This window comes from Aegilops tauschii, chromosome 2, assembly GCF_002575655.3.
Source record: "Aegilops tauschii subsp. strangulata cultivar AL8/78 chromosome 2, Aet v6.0, whole genome shotgun sequence".
Lineage (NCBI taxonomy): Eukaryota > Viridiplantae > Streptophyta > Magnoliopsida > Poales > Poaceae > Aegilops > Aegilops tauschii.
Genome location: NC_053036.3, coordinates 36,341,326 through 36,363,148, shown reverse-complemented (window position 1 = coordinate 36,363,148; position 21,823 = coordinate 36,341,326). Strand labels below are relative to the sequence as shown.

At 43.2% G+C, this 21,823-nt stretch overlaps 1 protein-coding gene across 5 annotated transcripts; it reads right to left on the bottom strand.

Moving 5' to 3' along the window:
- Window positions 1–16,492: 16,492 nt before the first annotated feature.
- LOC109737105 (uncharacterized) lies at window positions 16,493–21,272 on the bottom strand. Of its 5 annotated transcripts, none has more exons than XM_020296328.4 (11): window positions 21,061–21,272; window positions 20,507–20,554; window positions 20,247–20,294; window positions 19,726–19,848; window positions 18,892–18,951; window positions 18,724–18,807; window positions 18,495–18,641; window positions 17,642–17,676; window positions 17,461–17,516; window positions 17,296–17,390; window positions 16,493–17,054 (listed from the first exon to the last, which is right to left on the bottom strand). In XM_020296328.4, exons 1-11 carry the CDS (start codon window positions 21,259–21,261, stop codon window positions 16,722–16,724), a joined length of 1,230 nt encoding a protein of 409 aa, XP_020151917.1. In that variant the 5' UTR covers window positions 21,262–21,272; the 3' UTR covers window positions 16,493–16,721. The 5 variants fall into 5 exon arrangements, with proteins under 5 accessions (XP_020151917.1, XP_045088478.1, XP_045088477.1 ...); XM_045232543.2 differs by having other exon boundaries at window positions 19,726–19,975; window positions 21,061–21,213; XM_045232545.2 differs by having other exon boundaries at window positions 16,632–17,054; window positions 17,296–17,374.
- Between the last annotated feature and the right edge of the window lie 551 nt (window positions 21,273–21,823).

Here is a 21,823-nt window from a genome sequence, read left to right as displayed (position 1 = left end):
CTTGACCGCTGTCCAGTGTTCCATGCCGGGATTACTTTGGTATCTTCCTACCAAACTTACGGCAAGGTTTACATCAGGTCTGGTACACAGCATGGCATACATAATAGACCCTATGGCCGAGGCATAGGGGATGACACTCATCTTTTCTATATCTTCTGCCGTGGTCGGGCATTGAGCCGTGCTCAATTGCACACCTTGCAATACAGGCAAGAACCCCTTCTTGGACTGATCCATACTGAACTTCTTCAATATCTTGTGAAGGTATGTACTCTGTGAAAGACCAATGAGGCGTCTTGATCTATCTCTATAGATCTTGATGCCTAATATATAAGCAGCTTCTCCAAGGTCCTTCATTGAAAAACACTTATTCAAATAGGCCTTTATACTTTCCAAGAATTCTATATCATTTCCCATCAATAATATGTCATCCACATATAATAAGAGAAATGCTACAGAGCTCCCACTCACTTTCTTGTAAACACAGGCTTCTCCATAAGTCTGTGTAAACCCAAACGCTTTGATCATCTCATCAAAGCGAATGTTCCAACTCCGAGATGCTTGCACCAGCCCATAGATTGAGCGCTGGAGCTTGCATACTTTGTTAGCATTCTTAGGATCGACAAAACCTTCCGGCTGCATCATATACAACTCTTCCTTAAGGAAGCCGTTAAGGAATGCCGTTTTGACGTCCATCTGCCATATCTCATAATCATAGTATGCGGCAATTGCTAACATGATTCGGACGGACTTCAGCTTCGCTACGGGTGAGAAAGTCTCATCGTAGTCAACCCCTTGAACTTGTCGATAACCCTTAGCGACAAGTCGAGCTTTGTAGATGGTCACATTACCATCTGCGTCCGTCTTCTTCTTCTTAAAGATCCATTTGTTTTCTATGGCTCGCCGCTCATCGGGCAAGTCAGTCAAAGTCCATACTTTGTTTTCATACATGGATTCTATCTCGGATTTCATGGCTTCTAGCCATTTGTTGGAATCCGGGCCCGCCATCGCTTCTTCATAGTTCGAAGGTTCACCGTTGTCTAACAACATGATTTCCAGGACAGGGTTGCCGTACCACTCTGGTGCGGAACGTGTCCTTGTGGACCTACGAAGTTCAGTAACTTGATCCAAAGCTTCATGATCATCATCATTAACTTCCTCCCCAGTCGGTGTAGGCACCACAGGAAAATTTTCCCGCGCTGCGCTACTTTCCGGTTCGGAAGGGGTGACTATCACCTCATCAAGTTCCACTTTCCTCCCACTCAATTCTTTCGAGAGAAACTCCTTCTCCAGAAAGGACCCGTTCTTGGCAACGAAGATCTTGCCTTCGGATCTGAGGTAGAAGGTATACCCAATAGTTTCCTTAGGGTATCCTATGAAGACGCATTTTTCCGACTTGGGTTCGAGCTTTTCAGGTTGAAGTTTCTTGACATAAGCATCGCATCCCCAAACTTTTAGAAACGACAGCTTAGGTTTCTTCCCAAACCATAATTCATACGGTGTCGTCTCAACGGATTTCGACGGAGCCCTATTTAAAGTGAATGCGGCAGTCTCTAAAGCATAACCCCAAAATGAGAGCGGTAAACCGGTAAGAGACATCATAGATCGCACCATATCCAATAGAGTGCGATTACGATGTTCGGACACACCGTTTCTCTGAGGTGTTCCAGGCGGCGTGAGTTGTGAAACTATTCCACATTTCCTTAAGTGTGTACCAAACTCGTGACTTAAATATTCTCCACCACGATCTGATCGTAAGAATTTTATTTTCCTGTCACTTTGATTCTCAACTTCACTCTGAAATTCCTTGAACTTTTCAAAGGTTTCAGACTTGTGTTTCATTAGGTAGACATACCCATATATACTTAAGTCATCAGTGAGAGTGAGAACATAACGATATCCTCCGCGAGCCTCAACACTCATTGGACCGCACACATCGGTATGTATGATTTCCAATAAGTTGGTTGCTCGCTCCATTGTTCCGGAGAACGGAGTCTTGGTCATTTTACCCATGAGGCATGGTTCGCACGTGTCAAATGATTCGTAATCAAGAGACTCCAAAAGTCCATCTGCATGGAGCTTCTTCATGCGCTTGACACCAATGTGACCAAGGCGACAGTGCCATAAGTATGTGGGACTATCGTTATCAACTTTACATCTTTTGGTATTCACACTATGAACATGTGTAACATCACGTTCGAGATTCAACAAGAATAAACCATTGACCAGCGGGGCATGACCATAAAACATATCTCTCAAATAAATAGAACAACCATTATTCCGGATTTAAATGAGTAGCCATCTCGAATTAAACGAGATCCAAATACAATGTTCATGCTCAAAGCTGGCACTAAATAACAATTATTGAGGTTCAAAACTAATCCCGTGGGTAGATGCAGAGGTAGCGTGCCGACGGCGATCACATCGACCTTGGAACCATTCCCGACGCGCATCGTCACCTCGTCCTTCGCCAGTCTCCGTTTATTCCGTAGTTCCTGTTTTGAGTTACAAATATGAGCAACCGCACCGGTATCAAATACCCAGGAGCTACTACGAGTACTAGTAAGGTACACATCAATTACATGTATATCACATATACCTTTGGTGTTGCCGGCCTTCTTCTTGTCCGCTAAGTATTTGGGGCAGTTCCGCTTCCAGTGACCACTTCCCTTGCAATAAAAGCACTCAGTCTCGGGCTTGGGTCCATTCTTTGACTTCTTCCCAGTAACTGGTTTACCGGGCGCGGCAACTCCCTTGCCGTCCTTCTTGAAGTTCTTCTTACCCTTGCCCTTCTTGAACTTAGTGGTTTTATTCACCATCAACACTTGATGTTCTTTTCTGATCTCTACCTCAGCTGATTTCAGCATTGAATATACCTCAGGAATGGTCTTTTCCATCCCCTGCATATTGAAGTTCATCACAAAGCTCTTGTAGCTTGGTGGAAGCGACTGGAGGATTCTGTCAATGACCGCGTCATCCGGGAGATTAACTCCTAGCTGAGACAAGCGGTTATGCAACCCAGACATTCTGAGTATGTGCTCACTAACAGAACTGTTCTCCTCCATTTTACAGCTGAAGAACTTGTCGGAGACATCATATCTCTCGACCCGGGCATGAGCTTGGAAAACCAATTTCAGCTCCTCGAACATCTCATATGCTCCATGTTTCTCGAAACGCTTTTGGAGACCCGGTTCTAAGCTGTAAAGCATGCCGCACTGAACGAGGGAGTAATCATCAGCACATGATTGCCAAGCGTTCATAACGTCTTGGTTCTGTGGGATTGGTGCATCACCTAGCGGTGCTTCTAAGACATAATCTTTCTTGGCTACTATGAGGATGAGCCTCAGGTTCCGGACCCAGTCCGTATAGTTGCTGCCATCATCTTTCAGCTTGGTTTTCTCTAGGAACGCGTTGAAATTGAGGACAACGTTGGCCATTTGATCTACAATACATAGCGTAAAGACTTTAGACTAAGTTCATGATAATTAAGTTCATCTAATCAAATTATTTAATGAACTCCCACTCAGATAGACACCCCTCTAGTCATCTAAGTGAAACATGATCCGAGTTTAACTAGGCCGTGTCCGATCATCACGTGAGGCGGACTAGTCAAGATCGGTGAACATCTCCATGTTGATCGTATCTTCTATACGACTCATGCTCGACCTTTTGGTCCTCCGTGTTCCGAGGCCATGTCTGTACATGCTAGGCTCGTCAAGTCAACCTAAGTGTATTGCGTGTGTTCCGAGGCCATGTCTGTACATGCTAGGCTCATCAACACCCATTGTATTCGAACGTTAGAATCTATCACACCCGATCATCACGTGGTGCTTCGAAACAACGAACCTTCGCGACGGTGCACAGTTAGGGTGAACACTTTCTTGAAATTATGATAAGGGATTATCTTACTTACTACCGTCGTTCTAAGCAAATAAGATGCAAAAACATGATAAACATCACATGCAATCAAATAGTGACATGATATGGCCAATATCATTATGCTCCTTTGATCTCCATCTTCGGGGCACCATGATCATCTTCATCACCGGCATGACACCATGATCTCCATCATCATGATCTCCATCATTGTGTCTTCATGAAGTCGTCACGCCAACGATTACTTCTACTTACATGGCTAACGCGTTTAGCAACAAAGTAAAGTAATTTACATGGCGTTATTCAATGACACGCAGGTCATACAAAATAATAAAGACAACTCCTATGGCTCCTGCCGGTTGTCATACTCATCGACATGCAAGTCGTGATTCCTATTACAAGAATATGATCAATCTCATACATCACATATATCATTCATCACATCTTCTGGCCATATCACATCACATAGCACTTGCTGCAAAAACAAGTTAGACGTCCTCTAATTGTTGTTGCAAGTTTTTACGTGGTTTGTAGGTTTCTAGCAAGAACGTTTTCTTACCTACGTATGACCACAACGTGATTTGCCAATTTCTATTTACCCTTCATAAGGACCCTTTTCATCGAATCCGTTCCGACTAAAATAGGAGAGACAGACACCTACTAGCCACCTTATGCAACTAGTGCATGTCAGTCGGTGGAACCTGTCTCACGTAAGTGTACGTGTAAGGTCGGTCCGGGCCGCTTCATCCTACAATACCGCCGAAACAAGAAAAGACTAGTAGCAGCAAGAAGAATTGGCAAACTCAACGCCCACAACTGCTTTGTGTTCTACTCGTGCATAGTAACTACGCATAGGCCTGGCTCTGATACCACTGTTTGGAATCGTAGCATAATTTTAAAATTTTCCTACGCTCACCAAGATGCATCTATGGAGTGTACTAGCAACGAGGGAAAGGAGTGCATCTACATACCCTTGTAGATCGTGAGCGGAAGCGTTCCAATGAACGTGGATGACGGAGTCGTACTCGCCGTGATCCAAATCACCGATGACCGAGTGCCGAACGGACGGCACCTCCGCGTTCAACACACGTACGGTGCAGCGACGTCTCCTCCTTCTTGATCCAGCAAGGGGGAAGGAGAGGTTGATGGAGATCCAACAGCACGACGGCGTGGTGGTGGATGTAGCGGGTCTCCGGCAGGGCTTTGCCGAGCTTCTGCGAGAGAGAGAGAGGTGTTGCAGGGGAGGAGGGAGGCGCCCAAGGCTGTGTGTTGCTGCCCTCCCTCCCCCTTTATATAGGCCCCCTGGGAGGGGGGGGCGGCGGCCAAAGCCCATCTAGGGCAAGGGGCGGCGGCCAGAAGGGGGGAAGGGGTTGCCTTGCCCCCCAAGGCAAGGGGGAAGCCCCCCACCCTAGGGTTCCCAACCCTAGGCGCATGGGGGAAGGCCCAAGGGGGGCGCCCCAGCCCACTAAGGGCTGGTTCCCTTCCACTTTCAGCCCACGGGGCCCTCCGGGATAGGTGACCCCACCCGGTGGACCCCCGGGACCCTTCAGGTGGTCCCGGTACAATACCGGTAACCGCCGAAACTTTCCCGGTGGCCGAAACTTGACTTCCTATATATAATTCTTCACCTCCGGACCATTCCGGAACCTCTCGTGACGTCCGGGATCTCATCCGGGACTCCGAACAACTTTCGGGTTTCCGCATACATATATCTCTACAACCCTAGCGTCACCGAACCTTAAGTGTGTAGACCCTACGGGTTCGGGAGACATGCAGACATGACCGAGACGCCTCTCCGGTCAATAACCAACAGCGGGATCTGGATACCCATGTTGGCTCCCACATGTTCCACGATGATCTCATCAGATGAACCACGGTGTCGAGGATTCAATCAATCCCGTATGCAATTCCCTTTGTCAATCGGTATGTTACTTGCCCGAGATTCGATCGTCGGTATCCCAATACCTTGTTCAATCTCGTTACCGGCAAGTCTCTTTACTCGTACCGCAATGCATGATCCCGTGACTAACGCCTTAGTCACTTTGAGCTCATTATGATGATGCATTACCGAGTGGGCCCAGAGATACCTCTCCGTCACACGGAGTGACAAATCCCAGTCTCGATCCGTGCCAACCCAACAGACACTTTCGGAGATACCCGTAGTGCACCTTTATAGTCACCCAGTTACGTTGTGACGTTTGGCACACCCAAAGCACTCCTACGGTATCCGGGAGTTGCACGATCTCATGGTCTAAGGAAAAGATACTTGACATTGGAAAAGCTCTAGCAAACGAAACTACACGATCTTTTATGCTATGCTTAGGATTGGGTCTTGTCCATCACATCATTCTCCTAATGATGTGATCCCGTTATCAATGACATCCAATGTCCATAGTCAGGAAACCATGACTATCTGTCGATCAACGAGCTAGTCAACTAGAGGCTTACTAGGGACACGTTGTGGTCTATGTATTCACACATGTATTACGATTTCCGGACAATACAATTATAGCATGAATAATAGACAATTACCATGAACAAAGAAATATAATAATAACCATTTATTATTGCCTCTAGGGCATATTTCCAACAAGGAGCCGTACGTTCGGTACTTGGATCGGTTGGATCGTGAAGACGTTGTACTACATCAACCACGTTACTAAACGCTTCCACTTTCGGTCTACGAGGTTATGTGGACACACTCTCTCGTCTCGTTGCAATGCATCTCCTAGATAGATCTTGTGTGACCGTAGGAATTTTTTTGAATTACTACGTTCCCCAACAGTGGCATCAGAGCCAGGTCTATGCGTAGATGTTATATGCATGAGTAGAACACAATGAGTTGTGGGCGATAATAGTCATACTGCTTACCACCAACGTCTTACTTTGATTCAGCGGTATTGTTGGATGAAGCGGCCCGGACCGACATTACATGACCGTGTTCATGAGACTGGTTCTACCAACATGCTTCGCACACAGGTGGCTAGCGGGTGTCTGTTTCTCTAACTTTAGTTGAATCGAGTTTGACTATGACCGGTCCTTGTTGAAGGTTAAAACAACAAACTTGACGAAAAATCATTGTGGTTTTGATGCGTAGGTAAGAACGGTTCTTGCTAGAAGCCCGTAGGAGCCATGTAAAACTTGCAACAACAAAGTAGAGGACGTCTAACTTGTTTTTGCAGGGCATGTTGTGATGTTATATGGTCAAGACGTGATAAGATATAAATTGTTGTATGAGATGATCATGTTTTGTAAAAGTTATCGGCAACTGGCAGGAACCTTATGGTTGTCACTTTATTGTATGAAATGCAATCGCCATGTAATTGCTTTACTTTATCACTAAGCAGTAGCGATAGTCGTAGAAGCAATAGTTGGCAAGACGACAACGATGCTACGATGGAGATCAAGGTGTCAAGCCGGTGACGATGGAGATCATGACGGTGCTTTGGAGATGAAGATCAAAGGCACAAGATGATGATGGCCATATCATGTCACATATTTTGATTGCATGTGATGTTTATCTTTTATGCATCATATTTTGCTTAGTACGGCGGTAGCATTATAACATGATCCCTCACTAAATTTCATGGTGTAAGTGTTATCCCTGAGTATGCACCGTTGCTACAGTTCGTCATGCCGAGACACCACGTGATGATAGGGTGTGATAAGCTCTACGTTCACATACAACGGGTGCAAACCAGTTTTGCACGCGCAGAATACTCGGGTTAAACTTGACGAGCCTAGCATATGCAGATATGGCCTCGGAACACTGAGGCCGAAAGGTCGAGCTTGAATCATATAGTAGATATGATCAACATAGAGATATTCACCATTGAAAACTACTCCATCTCACGTGATGATCGGACATGGTTTAGTTGATTTGGATCACGTGATCATTTAGATGACTCAAGGGATGTCTATCTAAGTGGGAGTTCTTAAGTAATATGATTAATTGAACTTTAATTTATCATGAACTTAGTCCTGATAGTATTTGCATAATATCTATGTTGTAGATCAATAGCTCGCGTATAGCTCCCCTATTTTATTTTTGATATGTTCCTAGAGAAAACTAAGTTGAAATATGATAGTAGCAATGATGCAGACTGGGTCCGTGATATGAGGATTATCCTCATTGCTGCACAGAAGAATTATGCCTTGATGCACCGCTAGGTGACAGACCTATTGCAAGAGCTGATGCAGACGTTATGAACGTTTGACAAGCTCGGTATGATGACTACTTGATAGTTTAGTGCGCCATACTTTACGGCTTAGAACCGGGACATCAAAAACATTTTGAACGCCACGGAGCATATGTGATGTTCCAAGAGCTGAAATTGGTATTTCAGACTCATGCCCATGTTAAGAGGTATGAGACCTCTGACAAGTACATTGCCTACAAGATGGAGGAGAATAGCTCAGCTAGTGAGCATGTGCTCAGAATGTCTGAGTACTACAATCACTTGAATCAAGTGGGAGTTAATCTTCTAGATAAGATAGTGATTGACAGATTTCTCTAGTCACTATCACCAAGTTACTAGAACTTCGTGATGAACTATAATATGCAAGGGATAACGGAAACAATTTCCAAACTCTTCGCGATGCTGAAATCGGCGAAGGTAGAAATCAAGAAAAAGTATCAAGTGTTGATGGTTGACAAGACCACTAGTTTCAAGTAAAAGGGCAAAAGAAAGAAAGGGAACTTCAAGAAGAATGGCAAGCAAGTTGCCACTCCCGTGAAGAAGCCCAAAGCTAGACCTAAGCCTGAAACTGAGTGCTTCTTCTGCAAAGGAATGGTCATTGGAGGCGGAACTACCCCAAATACTTGGCGGATAAGAAGGATGACAAAGTGAACAAAAGTATATTTGATATACATGTTATTGATGTGTAATTTACTAGTGTTCATAGTAGCCCCTGGGTATTTGATACCGGTTCAGTTGCTATGATTAGTAACTCGAAATAGGAGTTACAAAATGAACAGAGACTAGTTGAGGGCGAGGTGGCGATGTGTGTTGGAAATGATTCCAAGGTTGATAAGATCACCATCGCATACTCCCTCTACCTTCGGGATTAATATTAGAACTAATTAAATATTATTTGGTATTTGCGTTGAGCATGAATATGATTGTATCATTTTTACCGCGATATGATTATTCATTTAAGTTAGAGAATAATTGTTTTTCTGTTTAGATGAATAAAACCTTCTATGGTCTTACATCCAATGTCATTGGTTTACTGAATCTCGATCGTAGTGATACACATAATATTGATGCCAAAAGATGAAAAGTTGATAATGATAGTGCAACATATTTGTGGCACTGTCCTTTAGGTCATATTGGTGTAAAGCGCATGAAGAAACTCATGCAGATGGACTTTTGGAATCACTTGATTATGAGTCACTTGATGCTTGCGAACCATGCCTCATGGGCAAGATGACTAAGACTCCTTTCTCTGAAACAATGGAGCGAGCCACTGACTTAATGGAAATAATACATACTGATGTATGTGGTCCAATGAGTGTTGAGGCTCGCGGTAGGTATCATTATTTTCTGACATTCACAGATGATTTGAGCAGATATGGGTATGTCTACTTAATGAAATATAAGTCTGGAACTTTTGAAAAGTTCAAAGAATTTCAGAGTGAAGTAGAAAATCATCGTAACAAGAAAATAAAGTTTCTACGATCTGATCACGGAGGCGAATATTTGAGTTACGAGTTAATTTGGTCTTCATTTGAAACAATGTGGAATAGTTTCGCAACTCACGCCACCTGGAACACCACAGCGTAATGGTGTGTCCAAATATCGTAACCGTACTTCATTGGATATGGTGCAATCTATGATGTCTCTTATCAATATACCACTATCGTTTTGGGGTTATGCATTAGAGACAGCTGCATTCACGTTAAATAGGGCACCATCTAAATCCGTTGAGACGACACCGTATGAACTGTGGTTTGGCAAGAAACCTAAGCTGTCGTTTCTTAAAGTTTGGAGCTGCGATGCTTATGTGAAAAAGCTTCAACCTGATAAGCTCGAACCCAAATCGGAGAAATGTGTCTTCATAGGATACCCAAAGGAGACTGTTGGGTACACCTTCTATCACAGATCCGAAAGCAAGATATTCGTTGCTAAGAATGGATCCTTTCTAGAGAAGGAGTTTCTCTCGAAATAAGTGAGTGGGAGGAAAGTAGAACTTGATGATGTAATTGTATCTTCTCCCGAATTTGGAAAGTAGTTCATCACAGAAATCAGTTCCAGTGATTCCTACACCAATTAGTGAGGAAGCTAATGATGATGATGATGAAACTTCAGATCAAATTACTACCGAAACTCGTAGGTCAACCAGAGTACGGTCCGCACCAGAGTGGTACGGTAATCCTATTCTGAAAGTCATGTTACTAGAGCATGACGAACCTACGAACTATGAGGAAGCGATATGAGCTCAGATTCCACGAAATGGCTTGAGGCCATGAAATCTGAGATGGGATCCATGTATGAGAACAAAGTGTGGACTTTGGTTGACTTGCCCGATGATCAGCAAGCCATAGAGAATAAATGGATCTTCAAGAGGAAGATGGACGCTGATGGTAGTGTTACTATCTACAAAGCTCGACTTGTCGCAAAAGGTTTTCGACAAGTTCAAGGTGTTGACTGCGATGAGATTTTCTCACTCGTAGCGATGCTTAAGTCTGTCTGAACCATGTTAGCGATTGCCGCATTTTATGAAATCTGGCAAATGGATAACAAAACTGCATTCCTTAATGGATTTATTAAAGAAAAGTTGTATATGATGCAACCAGAAGGTTTTGTCGATCCTAAAGGTGCTAACAAAGTGTGCAAGCTCCAGCGATCCATTTATGGACTGGTGCAAGCCTCTCGGAGTTGGAATATACGCTTTGATGGTGTGATCAAAGCATATGGTTTTATACAGACTTTTGGAGAAGCCTGTATTTACAAAAAAGTGAGTGGGATCACTACAGCCTTTCTGATAAGTATATGTGAATGACATATTGTTGATCGGAAATGATGTAGAATTTTCTGGAAAGCATAAAGGAGTGTTTGAAAGGTGTTTTTCAAAGAAAGACCTCGGTGAAGCTGCTTACATATTGAGCATCGAGATCTATAGAGATAGATCAAGACGCTTGATAAGATTTTTCAATAAGAACATACCTTGACAAGATTTTGAAGTGGTTTAAAATGGAACAGTCAAAGAAGGAGTTCTTGCCTGTGTTGCAAGGTGTGAGGTTGAGTAAGACTCAAAACCCGACAACGGCAGAAAATAGAAAGAGAATGAGAAGGCATTCCCTATGCCTCAGTCATAGGTTCTATAAAGTATGCTATGCTGTGTACCACACCTATTGTGTACCTCACCATGAGTTTGGCAAGAGGATACAATAGTGATCCAGGAGTGGATCACTGGACATCGGTCAAAATTATCCTTAGTGGAATAAGGATATATTTCTCGGTTATGGAGGTGACAAAAAGTTCGTCGTAAAGGGTTACGTTGATGCAAGCTTTGACACTGATCCGGATGACTCTAAGTCTCAATCTGGATACATATTGAAAGTGGGAGAAATTAGCTAGAGTAGCTCCATGCAGAGCATTGTAGACATAGAAAATTTGCAAAATACATACGGCTCTGAATGTGACAGACCCGTTGACTAAACTACTCTCACAAGCAAAACATTGTCACACCTTAGTACTCTTTGGGTGTTAATCACATAGCGATGTCAACTAGATTATTGACTCTATTAAACCCTTTGGGTGTTAGTCACATGGCGATGTGCACAAATCACATAAAGATGTGAACTATTGGTGTTAAATCACATGACGATGTGAACTATATTATTGACTCTAGTGCAAGTGGGAGACTGAAGGAAATATGCCCTAGAGGCAATAATAAAGTTGTTATTTATATTTCTTTATATCATGATAAATGTTTATTATTCATGCTAGAATTGTATTAACCAGAAACTTAGTACATGTGTGAATACATAGACAAACAGAGTGTCCCTAGTATGCCTCTACTTGACTAGCTCGTTAATCAAAGATGGTTAAGTTTCCTAGCCATAGACATGTGTTGTCATTTGATGAACGGGATCACATCATTAGAGAATGATGTGATGGACAAGACCCATCCGTTAGCTTAGCATAATGATCGTTTAGTTTTATTGCTATTGCTTTCTTCATGACTTATACATGTTCCTCTGGCTATGAGATTATGCAGCTCCCGAATACCGGAGGAACACCTTGTGTGCTATCAAACGTCACAACGTAACTGGGTGATTATAAAGATGCTCTACAGGTGTCTACGAAGGTGTTTGTTGGGTTGGCATAGATCAAGATTAGGATTTGTCACTCCGTGTACCAGGGAGGTATCTCTGGGCCCTCTCGGTAATGCACATCACTATAAGCCTTGCAAGCAATGTGACTAATGAGTTAGTTGAGGGATGATACATTACGGAACGAGTAAAGAGACTTGCCGGGAACGATATTGAACTAGGTATGATGATACCGACGATCGAATCTCGGGCAAGTTACACATCGATGACAAAGGGAACAACGTATGTTGTTATACGGTTTGACCGATTAAGATCTTCGTAGAATATGTAGGAGCCAATATGAGCATCCAGGTTCCACTATTGGTTATTGACCAGAGATGTGTCTCGGTCATGTCTACATAGTTCTCGAACCCGTAGGGTCCGCACGCTTAACGTTCGATGACAATTTGTACTATGAGTTATGTGATTTGATCACCGAAGATTGTTTGGAGTCCCGTATGAGATCACGGACATGATGAGGAGTCTCGAAATGGTCGAGAGGTAAAGATTGATATATTGGAAGGTTATATTCGGACACCGGAATGGTTCCAGAGTGATTCAGGTATTTTTCGGAGTACCGGGAGGTTACCGGAACCCCCCGGGGAAGTATTGGGCCTTCATGGGCCTTAGTGGAAAGGAGAGGATGGCCGCAAGGGGTCCCCCCCCCCATGGCAAGTCCAAATTGGACTAGGGAGGGGGCCGCGCCCCCCTCTTTCCTTCTACCTCTCCTCCTCCTTCCCTCTCTCCCCTTCTTGGAAAGGAAGAGGACTCCAACTAGGATTGGGAATCCTAGTTGGACTCCCCCTATGGCGCGCCCTCCTTGGCCGCCGGCCTCCTCCTCCCCTCCTTTATATACGGGGGCAGGAGGCACCCCAAAGCACAACAGACAAACTCTTAGCCGTGTGCGGTGCACCCCTCCATAGTTTAACACCTCGGTCATATCGTCGTAGTGCTTAGGTGAAGCCCTGCGCTGGTAACTTCATCATCACCGTCGCCACGCTGTCGTGCTGACGGAACTCTCCCTCGACCCTCTACTAGATTAAGAGCTCGAGGGACGTCATCGTGCTGAACGTGTGCTGAACACGGAGGTGCTGTACGTTCGGTACTTGGATCGGTGGATCGTGAAGACGTTCGACTACATCAACCGCGTTACTGAACGCTTCCGCTTTCGGTCTACGAGGGTACGTGGACACACTCTCCCGTCTCGTTGCTATGCATCTCCTAGATAGATCTTGCGTGATCGTAGGCAATTTTTTAAATTACTACGTTCCCCAATACAAATCACGGGCACTCGGCAAACAGATATTCGCCGAGAGTAGTTGTTGGCAAAGACAAGGACACGATTCGGGGCTGGCTTCTGGGGAGTTTTCAAACGGGGGAGATGACTAGGGCAAAAAAATGGTGGGACACGAGAAGGATGCCCTATGTGGCCGGACTAGTGTCGTCCCAACTCGATCACGTATCGATCACATGTCCTGTCCCAACTCGATCACGTACCTATCATGTTCCAAGTCCCAACATGGCATAATTGATGTGGCCAGGATGGAATCCGTAGCATGCCGAGAGGCTCTCTCATTGGCAGATGACTTGATGGTACATGACTTCGTCATAGCATCGGATTCAAAGGAAGTGGTGAGTGATATTGAGAATGGAAGCAATGGGTCATATAGCACTATCATCACTGAGATCAGAAGTACAACATCTATGTTTAATTGTATTTTTACCATTGAAGGCCGAGCAACTGATGGTGACTCCCATAGGTTAGCCAAGTTTTCAAATTATGTTGATCAGGGATGACATGTTTGAATCGTCCATTCACATGATCCTTTTGTAATCCCACTCCATGTGGATTTTGAGTAACAAAACTTGGTGATACCCCTAAAAAAATCTATCCAAGTAGTAGGCAAATTCTGAAGAAGAAAATCTATCCGTAGTTGAGAGGAAGATGGCTCGTTTTTTTTCTTTGCGCAAAGTTTGAAGGTCATATGTCAAAAAACCCACCATGACAAAGACATTGTTTTTAAGGAAATAAAAAATGTACATACGAGTACCCGAGGAATTCCATCGTCTTCCTCCTACATTCGCTGATGCACCATGAGTGATGCTCGATGCCGGCTCTAGACCTCCAAATATGCAACTCCCGGAGGTTTCCGCGGTTGGGCACTGGATCCCTTCAGACCTAGGGAACATGTGACACTGGGTGGGGATTTGATAAACCAACAGGCATCTCCTTTAGTTGAAGTACCGACCCCTTTTTCATTGCCTAGATAGGTTACACCTTTGGAATACTCCGGACGAGGATTTCGCTCTATACCTCCCTCCCAATCTTCACTTTACACCATGTCGACACTATAGCCATCCATATTAATGCTTTGAAAAACACATGACTCATCAAGTGAAAGACGCTAATGGAATAGTAAGACATGCCGCAAGGAAAGATCATGTAGCCTAATTGACTGCAAGTTGGATAAGTTATGACCCTCGTTAGATCATTCTATGATATTCCAGTGGTTGCCACAATGATGATATCAATCAAAGCTGCCGTAGGCGAGTATTCAAATACAGGGGAGCACCTTGCTATCATGAAAACGTGAGTAGTGACCATAGTAGCTTCATGAATCAAAGAAGATAATGGAGTTGGACCCTTCATTACATAAGTAACAAAGCAGATTCTTATTTTACTCTCTTTTTTGGTGTTGTTGGGAAATCTGTACATATAGGAAATCTGCAATATGACCCTCCATGTAGGTTATTCAAGAAACTTTGAATATGCTTGGCTTGTTCAATCAACATATGGATTACTTCATTGAATTTCACGGCCCAAACTCTTGTGATCGGTCCACTCGGCGGGTGGAGTGGATCCTTAGAAGGATCACCATCGAAGCCATGAACACATTGTTGAAGTAGCCAGGAAGTCATCGCTGTAAGATAGAAGACATTGGTGACCACTGTTTAACGAACACACCGTCGCATCGGAGAAGAAAGCGACGAACAGGGTCAAAAAATCACCCCAGATCTGGCCGGACAAAGCCAGGGGCAAATACCTCACTAGCACCGAGACGAAGCTAAAACTGGCCGGGCTTTATAGGTCGGAGACATAGCCGATGACTAACCTCGTCACTTCACCATCCCCCTTCGCAGGACAACGTCCTTAAGAAACACATGCAAGACCAATACCTAACCACACCAATCCGAATTGCCGACAGGGAAACCAACCTCTAGCTCCTCAATGTCACTACAAGGAACGCAATCGATTTGAGAAGAGTCGATGAAACCTTATTTGCACCACCACTGCCACCTCAACTACAACAGCGGCAAACGAGTCTCTAATCGTATTTCATGCACACCAGGTGCATAGTTTCCAGGTTCAACCGCCCTCCTGCCACTAAAGTGGCCCATCCAGGGAAGGGGGGCCACAACGGCACCGGATAGGAAACCATTGGTTGATTCCTTTATCTCATCTCTGCATCTAATTGGCTATTCCCTAGTTTCTTATTATCTATGCTTAAGAGAGGTTATTCACCTTTTTGTACTTCCACTTACTTTGAACCATTATATCCTCATCGAAACAAGATGATCATCCACCGAGACTGGCTTTTGGCCAGCTTCCATTTTATCACCCAACCATTGTTTCACTTGTTTACATATGTATTGCTCATAACGACTAAGTTTGCAGGGTACTTCTCCACATTTTCTATGAAGAATGGTCAAATCTCAGGGAAACAGATCCACACCATGACAAATGTGTCATTCAAAAAGCTATAAAAGACAACAAATTTCCATATTGAAGAAAAGACAAACATGCAACAATTGTTGTTTGAGGCACGGTTTGCGAGCAAAATGGTGACTCTGCTACCATTCATATACCAAGGAATAGTTTTTGTTGCTATCGGGACATTATAGTGCTTTGAGATTACAATCTCACCCGAATATGACCAAACTGGAAAACTTTCCAGCATAATCCACTTACACTCTACAGGCTTCAGCAGTATTCATGATTCATTAACAGTTCGTCCCAAAAGGTTCAATACTTGCAGATTCAGTTTCGATGCGGTGCAAGTCTGCAATTACATTCTAATTAAGTGTATCCTTGAGCCTAGGAGAAACAGACGATTTGCAACAGATGCAACTCATCGTCATCGTCGACTCAAAATCTCATGTTTAGAATGAGCTGACAAGTGCTGGATCGACAGATTGGCTGCTGCCACTCGATTGTTCATAGTTTTCCTTGTGGTCGGATGATGTAAATTAATATCAACTTGCATGATATAGGAAAAAACGAATAACTCCTTGGAGAAATAAAAAACGACTAGCATACCACCAAATACAGAAGCAGTTGTGGACAACATCAAGAAAAACACACCATGTACAAGCCAATGAAGCAGCTTTTGGCTTTTGCTCAAAGATTAATCACAAGTACTGTGAGAGCAGATGCCAATAAAAGAAAGCCCATAGTATCACTAGATTTCTACACCATCATCTAGTATTTTTCTTGCCAGGTAGGCTACAGGAAGTGATATTTCTACACTTAGTTTTGTTCACTGCGATAAAGAATGTCACAGTGCCTAGGCCTACACAACAATGTCAGCAAAGGTGTGCCGTCAGATGATAACAAGTTGCCCCTTCCGATATCCTGTGGTCCAGGGGTTGTGATGGATGACCAGTAGCTTTGTACCAAATGAAGAGGACCCTTCCCCGATTCCGATCGGGGGAATAAATCAAGGCGCTCCACTTGAATTCCACAATTCGAACCTTCGCCCACAGTTTCGACACGCAACGGAATGCCAAGCGCATATGTTAGAGCCCTCATTGGTAGCACCTCGGCTTCAACATCCAGAGGACGCAGCTCCTTGCAGCAATACTGTTACCAAAACCAAAAATATGCAACAGTGAGCGTAATCTGTATTGGTTGACTTATTTCGTCATGATTATCTCATTTCAGTTCAAAGTAAAATTGTCCAGAGTGGCACAATTTTAACACTGAGGTTTACACGTTTATGCACAGAAAATACTCAACATTGATATTGAATTAAAATATTACAACATAAAGGACAGATAATCTATTAGTTGAGTCAAGAATATATAGTGTAGGAAACTCTAACCGTAAGGGCATCCATTTCTTTTGGGAGAAGTGATTTGTAATCGTCTTCTCGTGATCGGATCTCAGTCTCTGCCAGCAATCTTAGCAAAGAAATAACTAACAAAAAAATGTGTTATACAGAGAACAAGTAGACAAAGAACATATCTCAAGAAGTATGTATACTCACTCCTGAGTGGCACGATCTCTTGTATACTTCTATTGTACAGCTCACTAGAACTCAGACTACAAAAGATAAAAGCACTTGTTTTAAAACCAAATGTAACAACAAAGAAACAACAGGATTTTGAAATTTATTGCCATGTCTTTCAAGGAATATCACTACAGAACATTGAGTTAAGAACTCATACCCATTCGCAACTGAGTTGACCAAATGACTGAACTCCTGAAAGAACATGAAGACAGTTTGTTAGGCATATAATTTAAGCTATATCATGAAATGAGAATCTATAATTTAGCAAAATGCTGTTGTAACTGCTCATAATCCTGCACTATTTTTGCAGTCAGTACTATTTGTACTGGATTTTATTTCAGGAATTGGTACTTAAGCTGCGAGACAGTGTCCATACTGTACGCATAATGAACCAATTTAACATTTATCAAGGCAAAAAAAACATTCCGGAAAGTGGAGGTTTTAGTCAAATGGAAAATGATGATATATCACACATGTACTATTTTGATCTCTGAAGTCTGTTTTGTCTACATACTCAATGCTTCAAATAGCCGGCTAATTCTTTACAAACATGAAACCCTATGGTATTGACTAAATTATGTGATCACAGCTATGGCAGCTATTCTAGTAGCAGCAATAACTCCATTATACATGCGCCAAAAACCATCGAACTCATAAGTATTGTTTCCTCTATACTCTTCTTACATATTACATATGCTATCCAATAGATTGGTTCAGGCAAGGCTCACTGTAGTTCACTCAAATAATAAATATGTGGTGAAAACATTGTGGTGGTGTTGTTCTTTATCAAAGATATTTTCTGGTGATGCAGCATGGGGTAAGATAACTGCCAATACAGCCTCAGCAAGGGCATTGGACAATTCAGGACACATAAGAGACAGCAAGTTAATTTGGCAAGTATTTTTTCATGCAGAGTTCGTTTGTCTGTAAATGTCTGAAGTATTACAAAAAAAAAAAGGGGTTACAGATCATAAAGGAAGTAAGATAATGTAAGCTGGGAGAATACGTACAGAAACAACACTTGAAAAGTATTCTTCAGGATTTAAGAAGTATGCTTTATCCCATTTCAGACGACAGAAATTCTCTCTGGACATAGCCACATGTTCCATTAGACGAGTAACTTCAGCTTGACTATCTTGCATTAATCCAAGGTTTTCCTGTTTAAAAGCCTCCAGGTATTAAACTTCTGTGCAAAACAAAACAGCGACATCATCAAAAACAAGTAAATGAGATAGTTACCAAGTAGGAGAATAAGAATGCCCTGTAGAAACAGCTGCCATCTCCACGAGTTCTTCTGAAGTGCGCATAATGCTGACAGAGAATCTATAAAAGGAAGTTTAGATCTGCACAATAAACTAAATAATGTTTCTAGCCTTCTACCATGAAATTAGTTGCATGCAAACAAACCTTGATCTTTTCCTTGAAGAAATTCTTTGAATGTTTCTCAACCAAACGCGAGAGTCGTTTCTACCATAGCAAAAACCAGTATCACAAAAATGGTGTAAATGATTTGTGTGATTTTAAATTCAAAATGGATTCAAATAAGTAATGCTGAAGCATGAGCATAGAATCGGTAAGCCTAACAGATTCTTTTATAGTTTTCAGAAACGAATCATCCACTAAATTGGGTGGGAAAATGATTTGAGGACTTCATGGGAAAAACCTATGTTCCAACATTCAAGGGTCATCGATCATAACGTGCAAACAGACTAGATAGATGAAATATGCCTGGAGCAAGAACTTATAAGAAGTTAAGAACTTCTATACCCAAACTCTCATTGTCCGCAAGACACATTATGACCTTATCAACATCCGAATGCGAAGAGTAAGTTCCAGTTTCCATTATAATTGCACAGTATAACGATTAACGTCTAACAAAATGATTTTTCTGGAAGAAGAAGAAACGAATATCAAAGAATTTCAGAAAGAATCCAATGTCTACCCCAGATGGTATAGCAGAATAAACTGACAAATTTTATTCCCGCAAAAAAAAGTGACAAGTTTTATGATAGTAATATTTGTCTTAGACAAGGAACAGAGACTGGGATACTGAAGAAGCTCATTGGAAATGTTATAGATTTAATTCTCGAATATCTAGTTATCTACTGAAGTGTATTGCTAGGACGTTCAGGAGGTCAGATGGTATGATCATCAGCACAATAAAAGAATCCACTGCATTGTGGTGAACATGCAATTTATGACTGGTGAGCTTAAAAAACAGAGGAGCAACGATATTCACACCTGGCGTCCTAATGCAGCTTTACGAGTATCCGGACACTTGAAAACATCACTGAGAACATGGTGCCCCCTTGGTGGTCGGAGGTATGTTCGCTTGCCATCCAGAAGTTGCTTCCAGTTTTTGCGCTGCGAAAAAATATTCATTTTGGTTGAGCGGCACTGAGTCATGCCGAAGAATATCATGTGGGAGGTTTTTGCTTTGACCGCTCATGAACAACAAAGTGTAGCTTTTCTCATCATCTGGTACTTCATCCTAAATAATTGCAGATCCATTATTCTAGCACAAATAAGGCCGATAGTATGCTATGTTATTACACAAAACAAGCGTGGTTACTGATTCAGACTCCAGTGAATACAATCAACAAGTACAAAAGAAATCGCACACTGTTATTGACTGACGAGACATCCTTCTCTAGGTTCAGATTCGGAACAATTGGACAAACAACTCAAGTGTAACACAAATTTCGGTAGTGAAGTCATGGAATTGAACTAAGAACTAGCAGCAAGGGAACACAGATTTGCACCTCATCGTCTGCCACCTCCTGCGAATTCTCATCATCCGGTCCTTCATCCTACAAAATGACAGAGCATTACTTGTAAAAAGTTCAATCCAGCACAAATGGGGTGAACAGGGAAACAAGAAAAATGTTCAGCCAAAACCAAGAACATGCGGTCCGGACTACAGAGGGAAATCCTTAGGTTCTCTTGCCATAAATATCCTTAGGTTACCAAGTCAACCGGTTATAGCAAGAAGAACTAGCAGCAAGTGAACACAAATTTTCACCTCATCATCTGCCACCTCCTGCCAATCCTCATCATCCGGTCCTTCATCCTACAAAATGGCAGAGCAATCCTCATCGTCCGGACTACAGAGGGAAATCCTTAGGTTCTCTTGCCACCGATATCCTCAGCTTACCAAGTCAACCGATTATACCAAGAAGAACTGGCAGGACACAATTTTGGGTAAATTAGAAAACCCGACCATTTTTCCCTCGGCAACGGCAAGAAATTCAGAAACTACACAAGGCAGGAAGAACTTGCAGAAGGGTCCGCGAATATGCAGCAATCCATCCAAGAATTCAAAGAACCGCGCAAGAACTACATGAGGCACAAGAACTAGCACAACACTGACTAGCAGAAGGGCCCGCGAGTACCAAACCATTCCATCCAAGAATTAAACTAATTATGGGCACCACGCCCGATCCGACATGCGACAGCCAAGAGCACATGTCCACCGCGAACTGTGCACAAGACAGACGCGGAAACATAAAGAACATCCAGAAGCACCAAATTTCACCAGACGAATGAGATCTCGGCGAAAAGGTCGCTGGAACTCACCGTGTCCTTGCCGGCGGGACGCGGAGGGGGTCGTGGCGCCTGAAGCGGGGACGGCGAGGTGGGCGACGCGGGCGGTGGTGCGAGCGGAACCCGTGGTGGCGTCGTCGGTGCAGCCTCGGCGGTGGCGCCGCCGCCGCCGCTGCCGTATCGGCTGCTTCCCGCGGCGCGCAGTAGGTTCTTGAATTTTATCTTGAACCCCATTTCTTCCCCTCCGAACTGCCTTTTCTGCCCCTCCGACCTTGGATTTTCTCGCTTCTCCCCTCGTCTCGTGTGGAATTTGTGTACCGCTCCTCTCCAGGGACCCAACTGCGGCATATTTATACTGCTGTATTGTCCAGAGGGTATGCTGGGAAAGTCACGGAAAGCTGGAGACATTTTTACCCTCGAAGGACACAGTATTTGTTCAAACTTGTGCAGTACAAAATCTCCCATGTGATAAACTTACGCGATGGAAATATATTTCTTTCTATCCAATGGAAACCAAAAACATTTTGCTCAGCGATATTTTGTCGGGCAAAATGTCACAATCAGGCTACAAATGTTCCCTTTTTGATTAATCCATGTATTTGTCCCAGCAGAACTTGCCATGTTCCCGAAATGTAAATGTGTCGGACATAAATTTACTCGGTCCTATGAATCTCCAGGTTGGATGCGGATTCTTACCAACTACACATATTTTGCACTAGCATTCTATTTATTTCGTTAAATCCACGAGAAAGGGGTGCTTGCAATAGATGCGACACATCATCATCGTCGTCATCGT